General features: G+C 40.0%; 4 protein-coding genes across 6 annotated transcripts in view; 2 read left to right on the top strand and 2 right to left on the bottom strand.

Annotated features, from left to right (window-relative positions):
* The first annotated feature begins 580 nt into the window (after window positions 1-580).
* LOC144038461 (calcium-binding protein 5-like) lies at window positions 581-4728 on the top strand. The gene is made up of 8 exons (XM_077550992.1): window positions 581-737; window positions 1856-2096; window positions 2187-2236; window positions 2914-2944; window positions 3047-3190; window positions 4128-4237; window positions 4347-4494; window positions 4593-4728. The coding sequence occupies exons 3-8, from the start codon at window positions 2189-2191 to the stop codon at window positions 4616-4618; spliced, it is 507 nt and encodes a 168-aa protein (XP_077407118.1). The 5' UTR covers window positions 581-737; window positions 1856-2096; window positions 2187-2188; the 3' UTR covers window positions 4619-4728.
* Window positions 4729-6727: 1999 nt separating this feature from the next.
* Window positions 6728-10948, top strand: nif3l1 (NIF3 NGG1 interacting factor 3-like 1 (S. cerevisiae)). Its single transcript, XM_077550959.1, has 7 exons — window positions 6728-6855; window positions 7757-8265; window positions 8885-9032; window positions 9769-9895; window positions 9974-10112; window positions 10173-10256; window positions 10347-10948. Coding segments are annotated over exons 1-7 (1194 nt in total). The 5' UTR covers window positions 6728-6853; the 3' UTR covers window positions 10532-10948.
* A 1962-nt stretch (window positions 10949-12910) lies between these two features.
* On the bottom strand, window positions 12911-15046 carry LOC144038452 (gap junction delta-3 protein-like). The gene is made up of 3 exons (XM_077550982.1): window positions 14901-15046; window positions 14456-14540; window positions 12911-14315 (listed from the first exon to the last, which is right to left on the bottom strand). The coding sequence occupies exon 3, from the start codon at window positions 14150-14152 to the stop codon at window positions 13346-13348; it is 807 nt and encodes a 268-aa protein (XP_077407108.1). The 5' UTR covers window positions 14153-14315; window positions 14456-14540; window positions 14901-15046; the 3' UTR covers window positions 12911-13345.
* Window positions 15047-15761: 715 nt separating this feature from the next.
* The window catches only part of top2a (DNA topoisomerase II alpha), a 31714-nt gene continuing 29065 nt past the window's right edge, over window positions 15762-18410 (bottom strand). For all 3 annotated transcript variants that reach the window (XM_077550911.1, XM_077550910.1, XM_077550909.1), the window contains 8 exons: window positions 18144-18353; window positions 17927-18050; window positions 17634-17786; window positions 17178-17352; window positions 17042-17100; window positions 16813-16929; window positions 16168-16400; window positions 15762-16061 (listed from right to left, as the gene is read on the bottom strand). In XM_077550911.1, coding sequence (XP_077407037.1) covers window positions 15921-16061; window positions 16168-16400; window positions 16813-16929; window positions 17042-17100; window positions 17178-17352; window positions 17634-17786; window positions 17927-18050; window positions 18144-18353 — 1212 coding nt within the window. In that variant the 3' untranslated portion in view covers window positions 15762-15920. The remainder of the gene's footprint in view (window positions 16062-16167; window positions 16401-16812; window positions 16930-17041; window positions 17101-17177; window positions 17353-17633; window positions 17787-17926; window positions 18051-18143; window positions 18354-18410) is intronic.

Genomic DNA, 18410 nt, shown 5'->3' with positions numbered 1-18410 from the left:
TCCCAATGCAATTATAATGGGCGTCAAGAGGATTTTCTTAATTAGCATGCCAACCCGTGTTCTAACCCCACTGTCCTGTACTGAAATGTACTATACCAGCGCAGTGTTGAATTCATTCTATGACTGAAAGCTGTATCTCAAATCATCCATTTCCATTTAAATGAATGGAAATGCCATTAATCCATTCTAGCGTCCTCCAAAACATTAACCAAAAACTTTGTAGTGTGTTTTTTTTTTTTCAATAAGAAAAGAAGCACTGTTCAGTACTGTAAGTTTTTATTTTTTGTTTGTTTGTTGTTGTTTTTGTTTTTTTTAGATCTCACACTTTATGTTTGGGGATTGTGACACTACAGACATCGTTTCTCCCCACTGCGCATGAGGCCTGGGACGACCTCTCATCTGTCTAAAAGTGTGCTGTGAGCGGGGGCAAAAAAATCAGCGCTAGCTCCCATTGCATAGCCTAGCGGATTACGCCGCTTATGCAACAGATTATTCTTTTTTTTTTTTACATAAGAGTAAAGCAGGCAGTGGTGGAAATGTCAGAGGGCACGACACTGAGCTCAATCAGTCAGGACAAACATGTGGATCCGCGCTGATGGAGGTTAAGTGGATATTTCAGGGAAGAAATAATCTCTTTTATTCACTCGTTGCGCTTGAGTTTTTCCAAGCAAAATTGATTGTAAAATGTCATCTAAAAAATAATATCAAGCAGCCACAACATTGTTTCTAATAACTAGGTAAGAGGTTTTAAAACTTTTTGGGTCAAGGGAGAAATTTTTCATGGTTATAATATAATTAAATATAAATATTTAAATAATATAATTAAATATAAATACATGTATCCACAAATATGAATTTAAGTCATAACGTTACAATAACAAATGCATATTTTTCTTGGGGACAAAGACACATTTTGTAATGATTAAAAAAAAAATCTGAGCCTATAAAAAAGTTTTCGAAGATAAAGTTGTCACTCATGTTACTATATTATATAGTTTTACGTAATTAACTCATTCATTGCCATTGACGGCTATAGACGTCAAAAATTCATTTGAACTATTTCTATTAGTTTAAATTTGTTTTCCACTTTTGTTAACCAGAGTATGAAAACCTAGGAAAAAAATATTGTACATTTAGAACAGATATAAAATTTTTGATTAATCATGAGTTAATTAGTGAAGTCATGCGATTAATTATGAAAATAAATCACTCTTTTTTCTTTTTTTTTTAAAGTAATTTTATTTATTTTTTTGAAACATTTTTAATAATCTTTTCTTTTTTCAAAAAAAAGGAAAGATTATAAAAAAAAAATCAGAATTAATCGCATGACTTCACCAGTTAACTCACAATTAATCACAAATTTTATATCTGTTCTAAATGTAAATAATCTAGGTTTTCATACTCTTGTTAACAAAAGTGGGGAAAAAGTGATAAACTAATAGAAATAGTTGAAATGAATTTTTGACGTCCATAGCCGTTAATGGCAGCGAATGAGTTAATGTCATTATAATTCGCCTTACCGGCATTTGCAATTTGTAGGTTGCGATGTAGTACCTAAAAAGTGTGTGTTCAGAATGAAAGAAGGTCAAGAGGGTCATCCGACACGAAACAAGAGTATCCTCTTACTTGTGTCAGGTTCAAATGGCCGGAAAATTTCCACTGGATGACAAAATTAGTTACTGTAATTAGGTAGATGTTTTAGATATTTGTACTTTATTTCAGTCTTTATTTTTCTGAAGACTTGCTACTTTTATGACAGGAGTTCAATCAGTGCTTTCTACTGTTCCAAAAATATCTTATACAACGTGTGAGTATTTTATCCACCTCGCTTTGAGTCCGCCCTGCTGTCCTGCAGTCACTTTGCTGACTCCTCCCAGCACATGACCAAAACTGGACGCAGCTTCAGCACCCCTCATCATCATCATCATCATCATCCTCATCATCACAGCATCCAGGCTGAGCGGCGGACGTACTGAAAGTCACCCGGGGAACTGACGAGACGGGAGAAACAGAGGGGATTTTTTTTTTTTTTTAAAGCGGAGGTTGCGTATGATGTGATTGGCTGCGAGCACAAGCCAACGGTGAGAACAAATCAGGTTAGTTACCGAAGCTCAGGAAAAGTCACATCAGTCAGCTTTTTTTGGGGGTTTTGTACTGACAAATGTGCCGATTGTTTCCTTTGGCAGACATGAGCTTGGGAGAAGCGTGCATTTTCTTGCGAGGCGGGAAAAATATCGTGAGTACGACTAAATGTGCTGGATGAAATGTGTACATAATGAAACTTCTTTTTTTTTTTTTAATCAGTACATTTTGTTAATACTGTAAGAGTTAACTCATTCACTGCCATTGACGGCTATAGACGTCAAAAATTTATTTAAACTATTTCTATTAGTTTAACATTTTTTTCCAACTTTTGTTAACAAAAGTGTGAAAACCTAGTGTTTTTTTTTAAATATTGTATTAGAACTAATTAATTTTTATAATTATTAATTATGATAAAAAAATAGTACTCGCCTGATGCCCCTAATTTTTAATAATATTTTCTTTAAAAAAAAAAAAAGATTTGAGAAAGAAAATTTGGGGCATCAGGCGATTAAAATTTGTAATCGTAATCATTCGCATGACTTCACTAGTTAACTCACGATTAATCAAAAATGTTATATCTGTTCTAAATGTACAAAAAAAATCTAGGTTTTCATACTCTTGTTGACAAAAATGGAAAAAACGAAACTAATAGAAATAGTTCAAATGAAATTTTCGACGTCTATAGCCGTCAATGGCAGTGAATGAGTTAATATGTGGTCGTCATTTTTTTGAAGCGAATAAAACATGTTTGTATACAAATATTGGTTAGCTATGTGTCATTCTGTTACTTTATCCTTCCTTTTCCAAATTTGTGTTCCTCCTGCGCAGTCAAGAGATCTGGCAGACGACGAGATCGACGGTAAGCCTCATCAAAACGCTTCACGTTTTCGGCGACGCCTTTGGGTTCGAGGTCCGACGGCCGTGTGCCCGGCTGAGGGATTTTTGGTGTGCGTCTGTGCAGAGCTGCGTGATGCCTTCAACGAGTTTGACAAAGACAAGGACGGCCTGATCAGCTGCAAGGACCTGGGCAACCTGATGAGGACGATGGGCTACATGCCCACCGAGATGGAGCTCATCGAGTTGAGTCAAAACATCAACATGAACCGTGAGTCTGCAAGTGAAAAGTTAAAAAATAAATAAAAATTTTACTTAGCACATTGCTTACATTTAGCACTAATATGGTATGAAATGATGTCATTCTTCATATCCTCCAAAGAATCTCACATTATACATTTGAAAAAAAGTGGAGATTGAAATTCTACACGTGTACAGTTCAATTCATTTAAGTCAATATAAAAAATGAAATTAAAACCTCATATATAGCTCAAATTAATACATTATTAATTGCCAATAAAAAAAATTACAAACAGCTCTAAATATGATGTGATACAATTATACACGTTTAGAAACTTTTTTTTTTTTTTAAATTACAGATTCAGCATATTTAACTCATTCACTGCCATTGACGGCTATAAACGTCAAAAATCCATTTGATTTATTTCTGTTAGTTTAGCTCCCCCCCACACACTTTTGTTAACAAGAATATGAAAACCTAGATTTTTTTTATTGTACATTTAGAACAGATATAAAATTTGTGATTAATCGTGTGTTAACTAGTGAAGTCATGTGATTAATTACGATAAAAAATTTTAGTCGCCTGACGCCCCGAATTTTTAAGAATCTTTTTTTAGCCATTGAATTCTATAAACGTCAAAAATTCATTTGAATTATTTCTATTAGTTCAACATTTTTTCCCACTTTTGTTAACAAGATAATAATAAAAAAAAGAAAAATATCTACTTAGTGCTGATAATGCAGACAGACACACATAAAAAAATAAAAATAATTTTTTTTAAAAAAATACTTTTTTTGTCCTCTAGTTGGCAGTAAAGTTTTGGAGCGTGCAACTATAATGACAATTAAAAAATAAAAATAATTTAAAAAAGTCTACATAGCGCTGACAATGCAGAGCCTTTTTTTTATTTTTTTTAAAGAAGGTTTTGTTGTATTTAAACATATATTTTCTTTTTTCTGTCTTCTAGTTGGCGGCAAAGTGGACTTTGATGATTTTGTGGATCTGATGGCACCCAAACTTCTGGCGGAAACAGCCGGCATGATTGGCGTGAAGGAGCTGAAAAATGCCTTTAAAGAGGTCAGACCTCATCAACTAATTTGCATATTACATGCCATCGCAATATTGAGAAAAAAAAAAATGCAATTTATTTTTTTGATTTTAACCTTCTGCTCGTTTCGTTCTCTAGTTTGACGCAGACGGCGACGGGGAGATCACCACGGAAGAACTGCGCTCAGCCATGATGAAGTTAATGGGCGAGCACATGAAAAAACGGGAGATCGACGCTATCGTCAAAGAAGCCGATGACAACGGGGACGGCACGGTAGACTTTGAAGGTGCAAACGTCCTCTTCTTTCACATGACCACACACCAAGAAATAATCAATTGAAATGAATTGAAATAACTGAAATCTGTTCTGATTTCATGTCCACAGAGTTTGTCAGGATGATGTCAGGATGACCTCGACGACTCACCTCTGTCCGAACAGTTGATTTTGTGTGTATTTATTTCAAGGGCTAAAATACAGCATGTAAAATCAAACCAAGATTAAATCTCTCAAATCAACAAAATTCTTCTTATCAGGCAGTTTTTGTCTTGGAGCGTTAGTTTATAAATCTTAAAACAGCCCCAACAGATTACAGTAATCTGCCAAAAATAGCAAGTAATTTTCAGAAAAAGTCATCTTTAAACATGTTTTTCTGCATGGCAACAAAACTGCCGACTTGCATAACATCCAGCTCGCCGGTTGTGTAATATGTACGATGATGTATGGATGTTCCCGAAACGGGATTTGGAAAATAAAAAACAATGCAGTCAAATATCTGTGGTGGATGAAATGTTTTGGATTAAGGAAACACGCCTGCCTTGGATTTGGAGGAGCGTCAGGATAAAGAGATTGCGCGGCCAAAAATGGAGAAGCCGGCCAGTTGATAAGAGTGATTTTTAAATGTCCTCTAAAAGTCATTTTACGTCATGCTTTCTCTCATAATAGGCTTTTTGGAGAGTATTAAGATTTTTTTTTTCCCCTCTCAGAAATGGAAGCGCCTTCACAGAAATGTGGCGGATCAACATGGACAAGATTAATTGCTATATTTTAGATAAATAAAGATATACAAATTGTAGTACATAAAACTGTTGGGACCAATGAAAGAAAATGTAAAGTGAATTCCGAGACTTGTTTCTAAATACATTATAAACGTTTAAAGACAATTTCTGAAAACATAGAGACGAAAAGTGAGAGCCATGTAGCAGCGAATTTGTGGAGATTTTCACCATTTCAGTTTTCCTGAATTGGACTCAAATGGATCCTGCTATTCGTGGGGGATCAATGCTGAGCCTGACTGTAAATATCGAAAATCTGTGAATATATATATATATATTTATTTATTTTATCCAAATGAATGCAAATAAGCAGGGAATTTAGTTATTTTTATTATTATTTTTAAAGCAAATAAGTGGGGGTATCCACAAATAAATGTGAAATAGGCCGTCCACCCGCCAAAACCGAATTTGAGCACATTTACGACCATTTTTACCACTGTAACATGCTGTTAGCTAGCTAGCTAACTAGCTAACCCAAAAACATCCCTTCCCTTGGTGCCACAATTGACAGAACAGTTTGGTGTCATTATTTAAATTCCCAAGATAGTAACGTCATGGACAAACCTGATGCCCTTTTTGTGAAAACTTGCTAGCTGGTGAGCTAATTGATGAGCTAGCTAGCGAGTTAGCATATGTGCTCGCTCTTGAGCTAACGGATGAGCTCGCTAGTGAGTACAGCGTCACTACTTTTGCCACCTGAGCCATTTATATTACATCTGCTAGGAGTGACTGATTGGTGACGAGCAAACAGCACGTGACGTAACAACGGACCTTTTCCCTGATCCCGCCAACATCCAGCGTCGACCTTTATCGCGTTAATCCTCAATAATCTCCCGGAATGGGCTTCGACGCTGATGCGGCTACTCTGGCCACCCTGCAACTGGCAGAACTTGCCGTTTAATTAAACCTTCCTAGCAGTCACCTCTAAACAGTAACGACCTTTCGCTTTGTTTTTGTTTATGTGCACGGATTGCACGTGTTCACTGCAGAGGATTTGATACGTAATTCTCAGAAATGCCATGCGGACCAGATGTCCACCACACACACACACGGAGTTGTCCCCTGATCTTTTCTTGCTCACTTGAAAATGTTTTCATAATACTTTAGTTACAAAATGGAGTTACATAATGCAGCAAAATTAATCGGGCGGTTTTCATTTATTTAACCCACCGAAATGGAGTTAAGCCTCTTCTCTGTTTTGTCTGAGCCTCTAACCAGGGGATGCTTCAGTCTCGAGATGGATGGATGATTAGATGGATAGTTCAATTTGTGAAACTCAATTAAAAATAAATCAATCAATAAATAAAGAGCGCAAGTACAAACGGTGCTATTCAAAGTTTATCAATCGTAGAAAGGTACAAAACATTTATTTTTACAGGGTGATAGACACACACTTGCCTGTTTTTTTTTTCTTTTCAAATCACCAACACATGTTTTAAGACTATACTGTGCACTGTATTCAATTAACAAAATAATAAATAAAATAAAACAATCAAGCGTCATAGCGCAATATTAAACGGACCAATCAAAAGCGAGCGAGCGGTAACGTCACCGGAAACCGGAAAAGTGTGGCTCGACGGCTCCCAACTTCTCATGTAAGTTTTTTTTGGTCTACTACACTAACGTCATTAAAATACATTAAAATGATAACTATATGTGTTCAATATATAAGTGTTGGTTCTCCTTATAGCTAGCAAATCAAATTAGCCACTGCTAGCTTCGCTTACAATGCAAAAAGTGGCAACTAGCATATGGTATGTTGCAGTGGTCCCCAACCTTTTCTGTACCACGCACCGGTTTAATGTCTGACAATATTTTCACGGCCCAATCTAAAGGTTTAGCTGATAAAAACAAAATAAAATGACGAGAAAAAAACTGTGGTATTTTCTCTATAATAATGATGAACGTAAATCTACTGTGTAATCATGTGCAACTTTATTAACGGTGTCCGTAACGTCGCACCAACAGAGTTGTCAAGTGAGACGGATGTAACAGACAGAATCCGGCCACTTTTCAAAATAAAACATCATTTTCGAAAAAAAATAATAAAAATAATGCAATTTTTTTTCTTTCGGTACCAAATGACCCCGCGGTGGTTGGGGACCACTGGTATGTTGCACTAAGTCATTATTTACTATGTGAAGTGTTCAATAGTGTGGTTAATATTGATGAGGAACCAAATGTCCACACCTCCAAAAACAGATTTTTATTAAAAGCATGTTTTAAAGAAGAGAAATAGCACTCTACAGTATTATACTTCAAACATACAGCAATATCATAATTACGGGCAGACTATGCATAGTCGTAGATGATGAAATAGTCCGTCACAACTAGATGGAGATGTAGTAATAATAGTCAATTTTAGAGGATATAGAATATATGCTAGTGAGTACTGTTGTATTGAATTGTTTACTATCTGCCAAACTGGTGGTACCATGATGTCATGAGGTACCAGACAGTGTATTTCTGTCATTAATACTGTGTTCATCCTCACAGGTCTCGCTTGATATCGACTGGATGTAAAATTCTTCCAAAGACATTTCTATCGCAAAACTCCAGACCCGTTTGGACCAGGTCCAACCCTCAAACCGGATCCTCTCATTTTAGCGCCGTCCTCCCCCGCTTTCATTCCTCCCTCCGCCCCAGCTCGATGGAGCTAAAGGACGTTGTGAAGGTTTTGGAGGATCTGGCGCCCCTCTCGCTGGCCGAGCCGTGGGACAACGTGGGCCTGCTGGTGGAGCCCAGCGAGCCGCGAGCCGTCCAAACCGTCCTTCTGACCAATGACCTCACGGAAGGGGTCATGGAGGAAGCGCGGGCCCAAGGCTGCGATCTCATCATCTCCTACCATCCTCCGCTCTTTCGACCAATCAAACGGCTGGTCCAGAAGGACTGGAAGCAGAGGTTGGCTATCCGAGCCGTGGAGGCCGGCATCGCCATATTCTCGCCTCACACGTCATGGGACAGCGTTCGTGGAGGCGTTAACGATTGGTTAATTGGAGGACTTGGTGAGTCAATGGTGTGGTGGAAAATTTCTAGGAAATTTCCAGAAAGTTTGCAGTAAATTTGCATGGGAAGGTAAGATGTGGAATTTTGGAAAGGTGTCATATTCAAGAATAAATCCCCCAAAAATTGTGCTACATTCATGCAAAAATTGTTTAGTTAATAATAAACATGACGTTTTTAAATATTTTATTGAATAATAAAGTTTTTAATTGAACAAAAACATGAATGTCAATACCATTAACCCATCAAAAGTGGCATATGTAAAAAAAAATTAAACATTTATTTAAAAAGCTTGCTTCAAACTCTCCTAAATGAAGTCTACAATATAAGTAGCACATAAAACAAAAGAGAATTAAACATTGTGTATTTAAATACTCCAAAAATGTTCAACCAAACCATATAATTTTACTGAATGGACGTTATGCTAGCTTACTGCTAACATATCATGAGAAACTCCATTGACAAGCTAACAGAAATTAGCATAGGCGTTACGGTCATTCTAAACCTTCACACTGCTTTACTGAGTTAGTAGTGATTTTTGTCATGTGAAATTGTTTAGCTCATTAAAAGTTAGGGAACACTTAACCTCACTAAGTGTCCTCCAACTGTTTTGGGTTTCAGGTGGCGGTCAGGTGTCAGTGCTGAATCAGGCCTATGTGGACTTCCCTTACAGTCACATAGTGGAATTCCAATGCAAAACCGACATGCTGGATGCTCTCCTGAAGGAACTGAATGCTTTGGATGGGGTACGAGTACAAGATCCTGTCAGGTTCGACACTATTGCCAATACATACACAAAAGTGTTATAATATGAGTTATCGTGAATTTTAGCTGAGCTTTATTTTGCGTACATCTGGAGGCAGTTAACTCATTCACTGCCATTGACGGCTATACGCGTCAAAAAATCATTTTAACTATTTTTTATTAGTTTAACTTTTTTTCTACTTTTGTTAACAAGAGTATGAAAACCTTTTTTTTTTTTAATTGTACATTTAGAACAGATACAAAATGTGTGATTAATCGTGAGTTAACTAGTGAAGTCATGCGATCAATTACGATAAAAAAAAAAATTATCACCCGACGCCCCGAATTTTAATTGTAATTAATTGCATGACTTCAATAGTTAACTCACGATTAATCACACGATCAATTATGATAAAAAAAAAAAATTATCACCCGACGCCCCGAATTTTAATTGTAATTAATCGCATGACTTCAATAGTTAACTCACGATTAATCACACATATAGTACAATAAAAAAAAATTCTAGGTTTTCATACTCTTGTTAACAAAAGTGGAAAAAAATGTTAAACTAATAGAAACAGTTCAAATGAATTTTTGACGTGTATAGCCGTCAATGGCAGTGAATGAGTTAAAATGGTGCCAATTCCCATTTTATCAGGTAAAATGCGATGTATTCCTTTTTTTTTTCCCCCACCCATGGCAAACATGCTTGTTAACATTGGCAAACATGTTAAAAGACATTTTATTTGTCTTTGTAACAGATGTGATGCCGCCAAGACTCAAGTCGGCCTCTACTGCAGTGGTTCAGTTCTGGCTTCGGTTGTCGATAAAGTGACAGGACACGTCATCGCGCTCGACAAGTCCTTCCGCATTGTCAAGGCAGAAAGTGTGAGCAAGCATGAAATGAAATAAGATTTTCAAAATGACAGTGGAAAGACTCGTCTTTCTAATTTTGACCTCCTCTAGCCCCCTCTGTTGGGCCACGGTCAGGGGCGGCTGAGTGTTTTGGATGAGCCGGTAACCGTAGCAACAGCTGTGAAGAAAATGAAGTCCCACTTGGGTTTGCGGCACCTCCGTTTGGCCCTCGGGCAGGGACACACCCAAGGTGATGATCGCGACAAAGAACGAAAAAATAAAATGTGCTCACTCATTGCTTGATTCCCAGAATCCTTTGTGCGCACGGTGGCTGCGTGTGCGGGATCAGGAGCCTCGGTGCTGAACGGCGTCCGAGCGGACCTTTACGTCACCGGTGGGTGGACCGCTCCTCTCTGTAAACAAAAGTAATCGCCATGACGACCGCTTGACTTGACAGTTTCAATTGGGATGACTATGGCTTTAGGTGAGATGTCCCACCATGAGGTCTTGGATGCGGTTGCCAAGGGAACCAGCGTCATCCTCAGTGACCACAGCAACAGCGAGCGCGGCTATCTGCCCGTGTTCCGGGAGAAACTCGCAGAAAGAGTTCCCGCTGATGTGGTGTTGGTGGTCTCCAAGGCTGACCGGGACCCCCTGGAGGTTGTGTGAAGGATCCAAGCCTGCCATGATGAATAAGCCGAATTCCGCCAATATTTCACATCCCCTCTTGTTAGAAAAGAAGAGCTTGGTGTAAAGGAACTATGTTGAAGTGAGTGGAGGAGCTCCTATCAGTGTTTTGGGTTAGAGGACTTGATGCATATTTGCGGGGAATTACTGTCATAAAATGTTTTGCACAAAACAATGATTTGCATTTGTTTATGTGTGTCTAAGCATTAAACTACCTTCATCGATTTCATCGTAATGGGGCCCCGTTTGAATGATTACGGACAGCACGCCAAGGTCACAGGAGGCGTGCAGTCAAAATGAGTGCAGTGGATTTATTTCTGGAAGTTTTAATCCTGATAATCACTTACATCATGTTTGCCTCTCTGTCCAGCGTGGATTTTTTTATTTTATTTTTTTAATGTGCTTCATGCATGCAGGGTCAACTAGTGTGGGGAAGGGGGGGGGGTTACTGTTTAATATCTATCTAATCTGAAAAATAAACCCAAGTAATCTTTCCAGTTACCATGAAGTAATTTGATGCCACAGTTCAGTACTGTATCCGTTGCAGTGCTGCCATCTACTGTTGACAACAGAGCAGGACGCCAAGGGAATGTTTTGGAAACAAACTGTACTATTGCTACACTTTGCAGATTAATCATCCAATGTGGGAAGGGTGTGTTAGATTACCTGTTTTTATAATCTTTTGCGTGTTCAAATAAATCAGAGTTGAGATCTCGTGAAGAAGGTTTTTTAATAAGAAGCTTCTGATGACACAAAGGAATTTCACCAAGCCATGTTTCTATCCAAAATGTGGGTCGTCTCTCTCAGACACGGGACTTTTATTAGAAAACGCCTCTCCCCTCCTCCCAAGTACAAAAATCAGATTACTTTCTCCCAGTATACTAGCTCGTCCTTGAACTTTCAAAAAACGGATTTCTGACGAACAGAAACTAGACTTCTTAGATAAATAAAATAAACTTATTAACTTTCTCATTTCTGGGAAAAGAGGACAAAAGCATTACTCATCAAGCTATATTGAGTTAACATAGTTATATCTACATCTTCACAACTATAACTAAATTCAAAAAAGGTCAAATATAAAATGAAATAGTAAAATGTTAACAGGTGGATTCAAAGTGAATCATCGTGTTGTTTTCTGTGGTTATATTACAGGCAAGCAGAATAAAAGTTTTGCTTTTGACGCAATGAAAAGTCAAACTGAAAGGGGGAAAGCTGAAAATGTCCAATGACGTTGCAAGAAAAAATGGAAATTAATAAAAAGGCATCTAGGCAAAATACTCTATTTCTTAATTGTCAACATCAATTTTACAAATTTCTTTAATCACATTTCATATTTCGACTCCTCCTCAGAGAGTTTTAGTCTTCTCAGTGTGGTCCTGATCAATTTCAAGTTCCCCAAAAAGTAATGTATTCTCTTCGTAATTCTTAATAATGCCACACTCCTAATGGAATTTCAAGTGCATAAGTACAGTATTTTCTTGTGTTACAATCTATGTCGTGCTCATCTGTCTTCTAAGCGAAGTGACTAAAAACGAAAGTTGGGAGGAAATTGTGACGTAAGCGGTTAGCACTTTGGACTCATTCACAAGTCAGTCGGACACCAACAGAAAACGAAATATCTACAGGTGTGCCTTTATAATAGGTGTAAAGTGATCCAATGTCCGCGCAAGTGTATGTCTTAACAGGGAACACTTTTATTGTCGCTCAGAAAACAGTACAATCCAACACGAGCGGTAACGTCACTAACGGCTCTCAAGCATGCGTGCGGGAGTTGCCATAGTAACCCAGTAGCAGCGCTTTACGGCATGTCGGACTACTGTCGTAAAGTCCAGTACATTCTAGTCCTTATTTGACAAGAGGCAGAATAAAAATTCAATTCAAAATGGCAGAAGGCACATAATTAACTTGCATCCACTACTCCTCCCCTCATGTGACGTACGTGCCTTAACTCAATACCTGATGGGAAACGGCTAGATATGCTGTTTCCTCATTGCCGCCGTTATTCCCAAAGTCAAGACATAACATGCGAGATAAGTCACGCCACGACCCAAAATAACTTGATAATGACAGGGATAATTATCATACAGAACATTTCAGGGTGGTAACTAATCGCAAAATATGTAATCAGTGTATCCAAAGCAGTGGTTGTAAGTAATGAAGTACAAGGTACGTTTACGCTTAACAAATAAAAATGCATTCTAAGTCATTACTGTATTGTCACTTTACTGTGACAAAGTTGCATAATTCAGGTGATAGTTAGAGTATGTCACTATTTGGCTTTTTTTCTTCTTCCAGGACTCACACTGTGCCCCCCCCCCCCCCCTAGAATAGTTTGGGAATTGACTTACCCCCTCTCTCCCTTTCTCACAGAAATCGAGGCATGGCATGGCGTTGTTTTGTTGCTCTGTACTTGTGACGTGCAATGTCAATAAAACGGATTTCCATGACTGCCTGTTCAAGAAGAAATAGCCAGACAGTCGTCAGAGCGGTCGCCGTGTTGCATTTCGACAAACTCCTTGCATGCAAGTTTTTTATTACATCATGCTTATTATCATTAGTGTTTTTGTTCTGTTTTTACTCGAGTTCCCCTTCAAGGAAGTTCAATCAGTGATTCTACTTTTACACAAACATCTTCTACTTAAGCGCGAGTACTTTTGCAACCACCAGATTGGTGAGTGTTGATTGACGACGGCTAAATCAACCGTTTTGATCTCCACGTTTCTGTTTCCTTATCGTCGCCTGTCACGACAAGGGCCGTGACCCGAGTTGATTATCGGTGGATTCAAAAATAGCTCATCACACCATAAAAGTCTTGCTGTTGACGTATTTTCCATTCCTGTACTTGTACGAGTTCGCTTTCTTGCCGATCCTGCGCGACTCCGTCCTGGCCTTGACGCAGTCCGACGCGGTCTTTTCCGAAGACTTCTCTGTCAGCTCGCCGGGTTTGTAGCTGTGGGCGCTCGGGTCACTGAAATGCTTTTGACTGGCGCAAAACCACTTGGTGGAGCTGTAGAGAAGTTCAGCGCAGCTGGAGACGGCGGACAAGACGCCGACGGCAAAGTAGAAACAGAGAAAGACGGTTTTCTCGGCCGGGCGCGAGGTGAAGCAGTCCACGGTGTAGGGACACGGGAAGCGGTCGCAGGGGTACTGGGCCTCCACCTTGAAGCCGTAAAGGAAGTACTGCGCGACCAGGAAGCCCACTTCGGCGACCAGCCGAAAAACCACGTGGACGATGTAGAAGCGCCTCAACTGGCGGGTTTCCCGGTAGCGCTGCGGCGCCTTGGAGCCGTTGGTTCTCTTGGCGTGATGATGCATGGCGTACATGAGGAAGAGCAGCGACGGCGTGGCGATGAGGACGATGTGAAAGACCCAGAAGCGGTACTGGGAGATGGGGAAGGCCTGGTCGTAGCACACCTGCTTGCAGCCCGGCTGCAGCGTGTTGCACGCAAACTCCTCCTGCTCGTCCTCGAACATGTCGCTGGCCACCGTTCCCAGGATCAGGATCCGAAAGACCAGCATCAGCAGGAGCCAGAATCGGCCCAGCATGGGCGAGTGGGTCTGGAGGTGGTCGAAGAGGCCGCTGAGAAAACTCCATTCCCCCATGATTGCGGCGGCCTTGCTTTCTCGGTCCTCTGTGAACAAGTTGATGTGTCTCACGCTGAACTCTGCCAGCGATTGTGAGGAACCGAAAGGCCTTTCATTTGTGCGGTTTCAGGTTGGTAGTCATTACTCATCCAGAGTTTACAATGGTTCATATTCCAAAGATCTACAAAGTAAAATCGCAGCAGAAAAACGTTCTTGAAGAATAAAACAATAAAAATGTGTCTTTAAGATTATTACACAACATAATCTCTAGATAAGGCAACATGAAACAATAAATGATGAGTTGTAAAGTATGAGACAGACCTTGATTGAAATGTTGAGGTTTGAGAACGGCTGGTGGCCTAAAAACCAGCTTCAGCTCCCTGTGTTCAAAAATTCTCCGTCTCATCTGGAAAAAAAACACAAGTAAGGTAAAAAAAAAAAAAAATGTTTCTGGAGTTATAATTAGCTAATTTATTTGTTAGTCAGTTCACATTAGCAATGCTATGGGAACACATAAGACTGAGTCAACACTAGCTAGCTGTTGGTAAAAAAACAAAACAAAAAGCTTATTCAACGTGCCAATAAAACAGAGTTCATTTAATTGATGGTAGAAATTGTTTCGGAGTCCGTGCTTTTTTTTCCCGTACTTCTCATTTGATCAGTCTTACACAAGTGCCTGTACCATGTAGTATTTCCACCACCCTTACTGTATTTAACTATTTTTTTTTTCTTGGAAAGGCCCAAGAACAATGACAAATCTGCCTACCTTTCACACGTCCTTTTGACTTCCAGCCTCAGAACTCCTTGGTTTGGTCTGTTTTCGTCTCCCTTTCATAATTAGCATCGCTTATGTCCATTTGGCAGCCTTCACAGCAAATGGCACCGGGTGGAGGTTGCCACACTTATAATTGAGCGGGCGGAGGCGGTTTGCTAAATTCCTGTTTATGCCTAATCTGGACCGATCACGCATTAGACTGTCAGAGTGCAGATGTTTACAAGTGAGCGACATCTTAATGAGGCATTCCTCCGGACAGGAAAAGCCGGTTTGAAGGGCAAGGCAAAGCAGTTTTGAGAATATTTATAGCTATAGGACATTCAGACAAGGTATTATGTCATTCATTCTACAATTATGCAAATTAAGGCGTATTCATCAGGATTATTATTATACTAACTTTTTAAAAGTGTTTTTAGCCATTTCGATTTGTCTTGGTTTGTTTTGAATCCGAGCTTGACTTCATACTAGGTCAAGGGAAGGGCATCTCCGGTTTTCGAGGGCCTCTATCTTTAGCATGTTTATCACCGCCAACACACCGGATTCAAAAGATCACGATCACTATCAGGCTTTTGCAGAGTTTGCTGATAAAGTTGAATCAGGTGTGCTGGAGGAGGAGAAAGATGTAAAACATGCAGGATAGTAAACAGCTTTAAGTGTCTAATTTGAAGCGCTTGTTCAGTATCGCCAAACAATGGCTAATTATCTGAAGGCACCACTGTGTTGGGCTTTTGGGTGAAATTAATGGATGAATTTAATGAGAAGCATAACGAAAACATTTATCAGAAGCACTTTGACAAAACGAACCGACCATCTTGCGACATATTCAACACCGAGCATTAAAGGAAAAAAAACTATCAATACAAACATGAACTTTATTTTTTAGAAACAGAGAAGAAAGAACAACAGTAAAATATTTACACTTCTTCTGAATATTCAAGACGATTCAAGAACCATGTAAAAAATAAAAAAAGCACTACTAAGAACAGAAATACAAAACAGATGTACACTCGTTTAATCGGAATCGGAGTCAAAATTGTAACAAACAGGCTTCTTAGCTCTGCTGGGCTTGTGCGCTGCCACGGCTTTTGGAGCTGCAGATTCCTGATCTGAAATCTGGAAGCTCTCATCATCGCTCCACTTCCTTCCTTTTTTCTGTAACGTGGGAGAGAAAGTGTCAACAACATGCACTATCATAAATGACAACAACCCCCCCCCCCCTCAAAAAAAGAAAGGAAACATAAACAAAACAAACACAAACCTTCGCTCCTGCGGTTGTTTTGGTCTTAAGGCGGGACATGAGGTCCCCCGAGTCGCTCTCAGAGTCATCACTTATGACTTGTTTCCGTTTGGTGGCGGCCTTCGGCTTCTGTACTTTGGCTTCACTCTCAGAATCACTGGAGTCAAATGAAGGAATACTCTTGGACACGGTTTTGGATGACGGTTTGGGTTTGGGTTTGGACAGAGCATCCAAGATGGACGGCTGCTTGACATCTGAAATAACAATTGAAGCTGCAAATGTTAAATGGACTGCTTTTTTTTAAATTTTTTTTTATATATAGCGCTTCATCTACATCAGTGGTGCCCAAGTCCGGTCCTCGAGAGCCACGATCCAAACATGGAAAACAGGCTGGATAGGGGCTCTCGAGGACCAAACTTGGGCACCCCTGATCTATATCATATGGTGCCCAAAGCACTTTACAAAGCCTCCCATTCACACAACAGTGGTCAAACTGCTGCCATGAAGGGCGGTGTTCAGTGTCTTGCTCAAGGACACTTTGACATGGTCAACGGGGGAGAGGATCGAACCCACAACCTCGTGGATGGGAGACGACCCTCTCTACCGCTGAGCCACGCCGCGTAATCAAGGCGAAATTCGAAAGCCAATCACGGATAGTCCTAGAACCTGCAGCTTTCTTGGGGGCGGCCGCTTTCTTTGGCGCAGCAGGCTTCTTGGGTGCGGCCTGTTTGGTCTTGCGCTGGACTGCAGCTTTCGGCGCAGCCTCCTGCTTGTCAGACTGAGCTGTTAACGGTCCATCAGAAAAAAAAAGAAAAAAAAAAGGGGGGAGACATTAGAACTTCCAGATGATCATTTGTCAACCTTATTGCACAAGAGAGACAGAGACAAAACTTACAGCTTGATTTGCTGCCAAGTCGTTCTCTGGTCGTTGATTTAGCCTTCGTCACTTTCTTCCTGTGGATTAAAAAAAAACAAAACGTTGTTATAGGACACTTACATAAAACAAGCACTTTCCATCATCTCGTACTCACGCTGGCTCTGGTGCTTTGGGAGAGTCCGGGTCACTGTCCTTCATAGTGTTGGCGTCCAGGGTGAAGCTGTCGTCACTGCCATCATCGCTGACGACAACTTTCTGTTTCCGAGCGTCACTTTTCACACAGTCATCAAACTCATCGTCACTATCGGAAATGGCGTATTTGATGGCAACTGAAAATACAGATAACAGATTAGAGGGAGTCAGTAAAGCGCTAAATTTGAAAGTTGCAGAATTGCTTGAAATAATCTTTTTAAAAAAAGGGGAGGGGCGGTGGGATTTATTATGAAAATGTGGGAATTTGGGTAACGTGTTAAATAGTTCCATACATCTCCTGAATAGGATGAACAAGTAAAAGTAGTAATGGTTTGAAATTGGTTGAAAAATGTGGAAAGAGTAGAATGTAAGTATTTGGGAAAGCAAAACGTTGACGAAGCCCTGTACTAGAAGCTACCTTTGGTTTTGCGTTGAATTTTCTCTCTTGGAGCAGCAAGATCCCCTAACTCCATTTCACTCTCTGACCGACTTTCACCCTCCTCCTCTGATGTCAGACTCTTCTTGGCAACTGGCTTGAACTGAAGGGTGGTCTGCTTGCCTATTTTTGATCCTGCAACCAAATGGGGTACTTTACAGCATTCCAAATAAAAGTATTTTCAGTGCCAGTTCTTTCCCTACATATGCCAAATGAGATCCAATTCCAAAGATTAAATTTTCACTTTTATTCTGCAGTAGCGCTGCCATTCCCACCTTTGTCCTGTGAGGTCGCTTTTGTCTTCTTTGTCACTCGAGCAGCCTGGCCGACTTCCTCGAGAGGCGACACATTCTCATCATCATCATCCCCAAATTCCATCTTCATGACCACATCTTCAGTCTGTAAATGCACAATTGAGAAACAATGGATTATTTTGTAAAATGGTCCAAATCCCCTCCCTCCGCCCAAAAGTGTTGAAATGGCAAAACAGACCTTAGGTTTTCTGCCTTTCTTTCGTTCTCCCTTAAGGAGGTCGGCCTTCTTCGTAGCCTCGGCTTTCATGGTGCTGGTGATGCGTGGGATGACGCGGCGGCCCTGCGGTGTGGGCAGAGTTTCTGCTTTCACCTTCATCTTGGTCGCTTTGCCTTTGGAAGTCTTTGAGACGGGCAACACGGTATCCTCCTTCTCTTTGGCTTCAACGCGCTGGCGGTCAAGCCAACAGATTGTTGTGACAACAATCAAACTGTCAGTGAATTAAAA

This window comes from Vanacampus margaritifer, chromosome 18 (assembly GCF_051991255.1).
Source record: "Vanacampus margaritifer isolate UIUO_Vmar chromosome 18, RoL_Vmar_1.0, whole genome shotgun sequence".
NCBI classification, from domain to species: domain Eukaryota; kingdom Metazoa; phylum Chordata; class Actinopteri; order Syngnathiformes; family Syngnathidae; genus Vanacampus; species Vanacampus margaritifer.
This window is presented reverse-complemented; position numbering and strand designations above follow the sequence as displayed.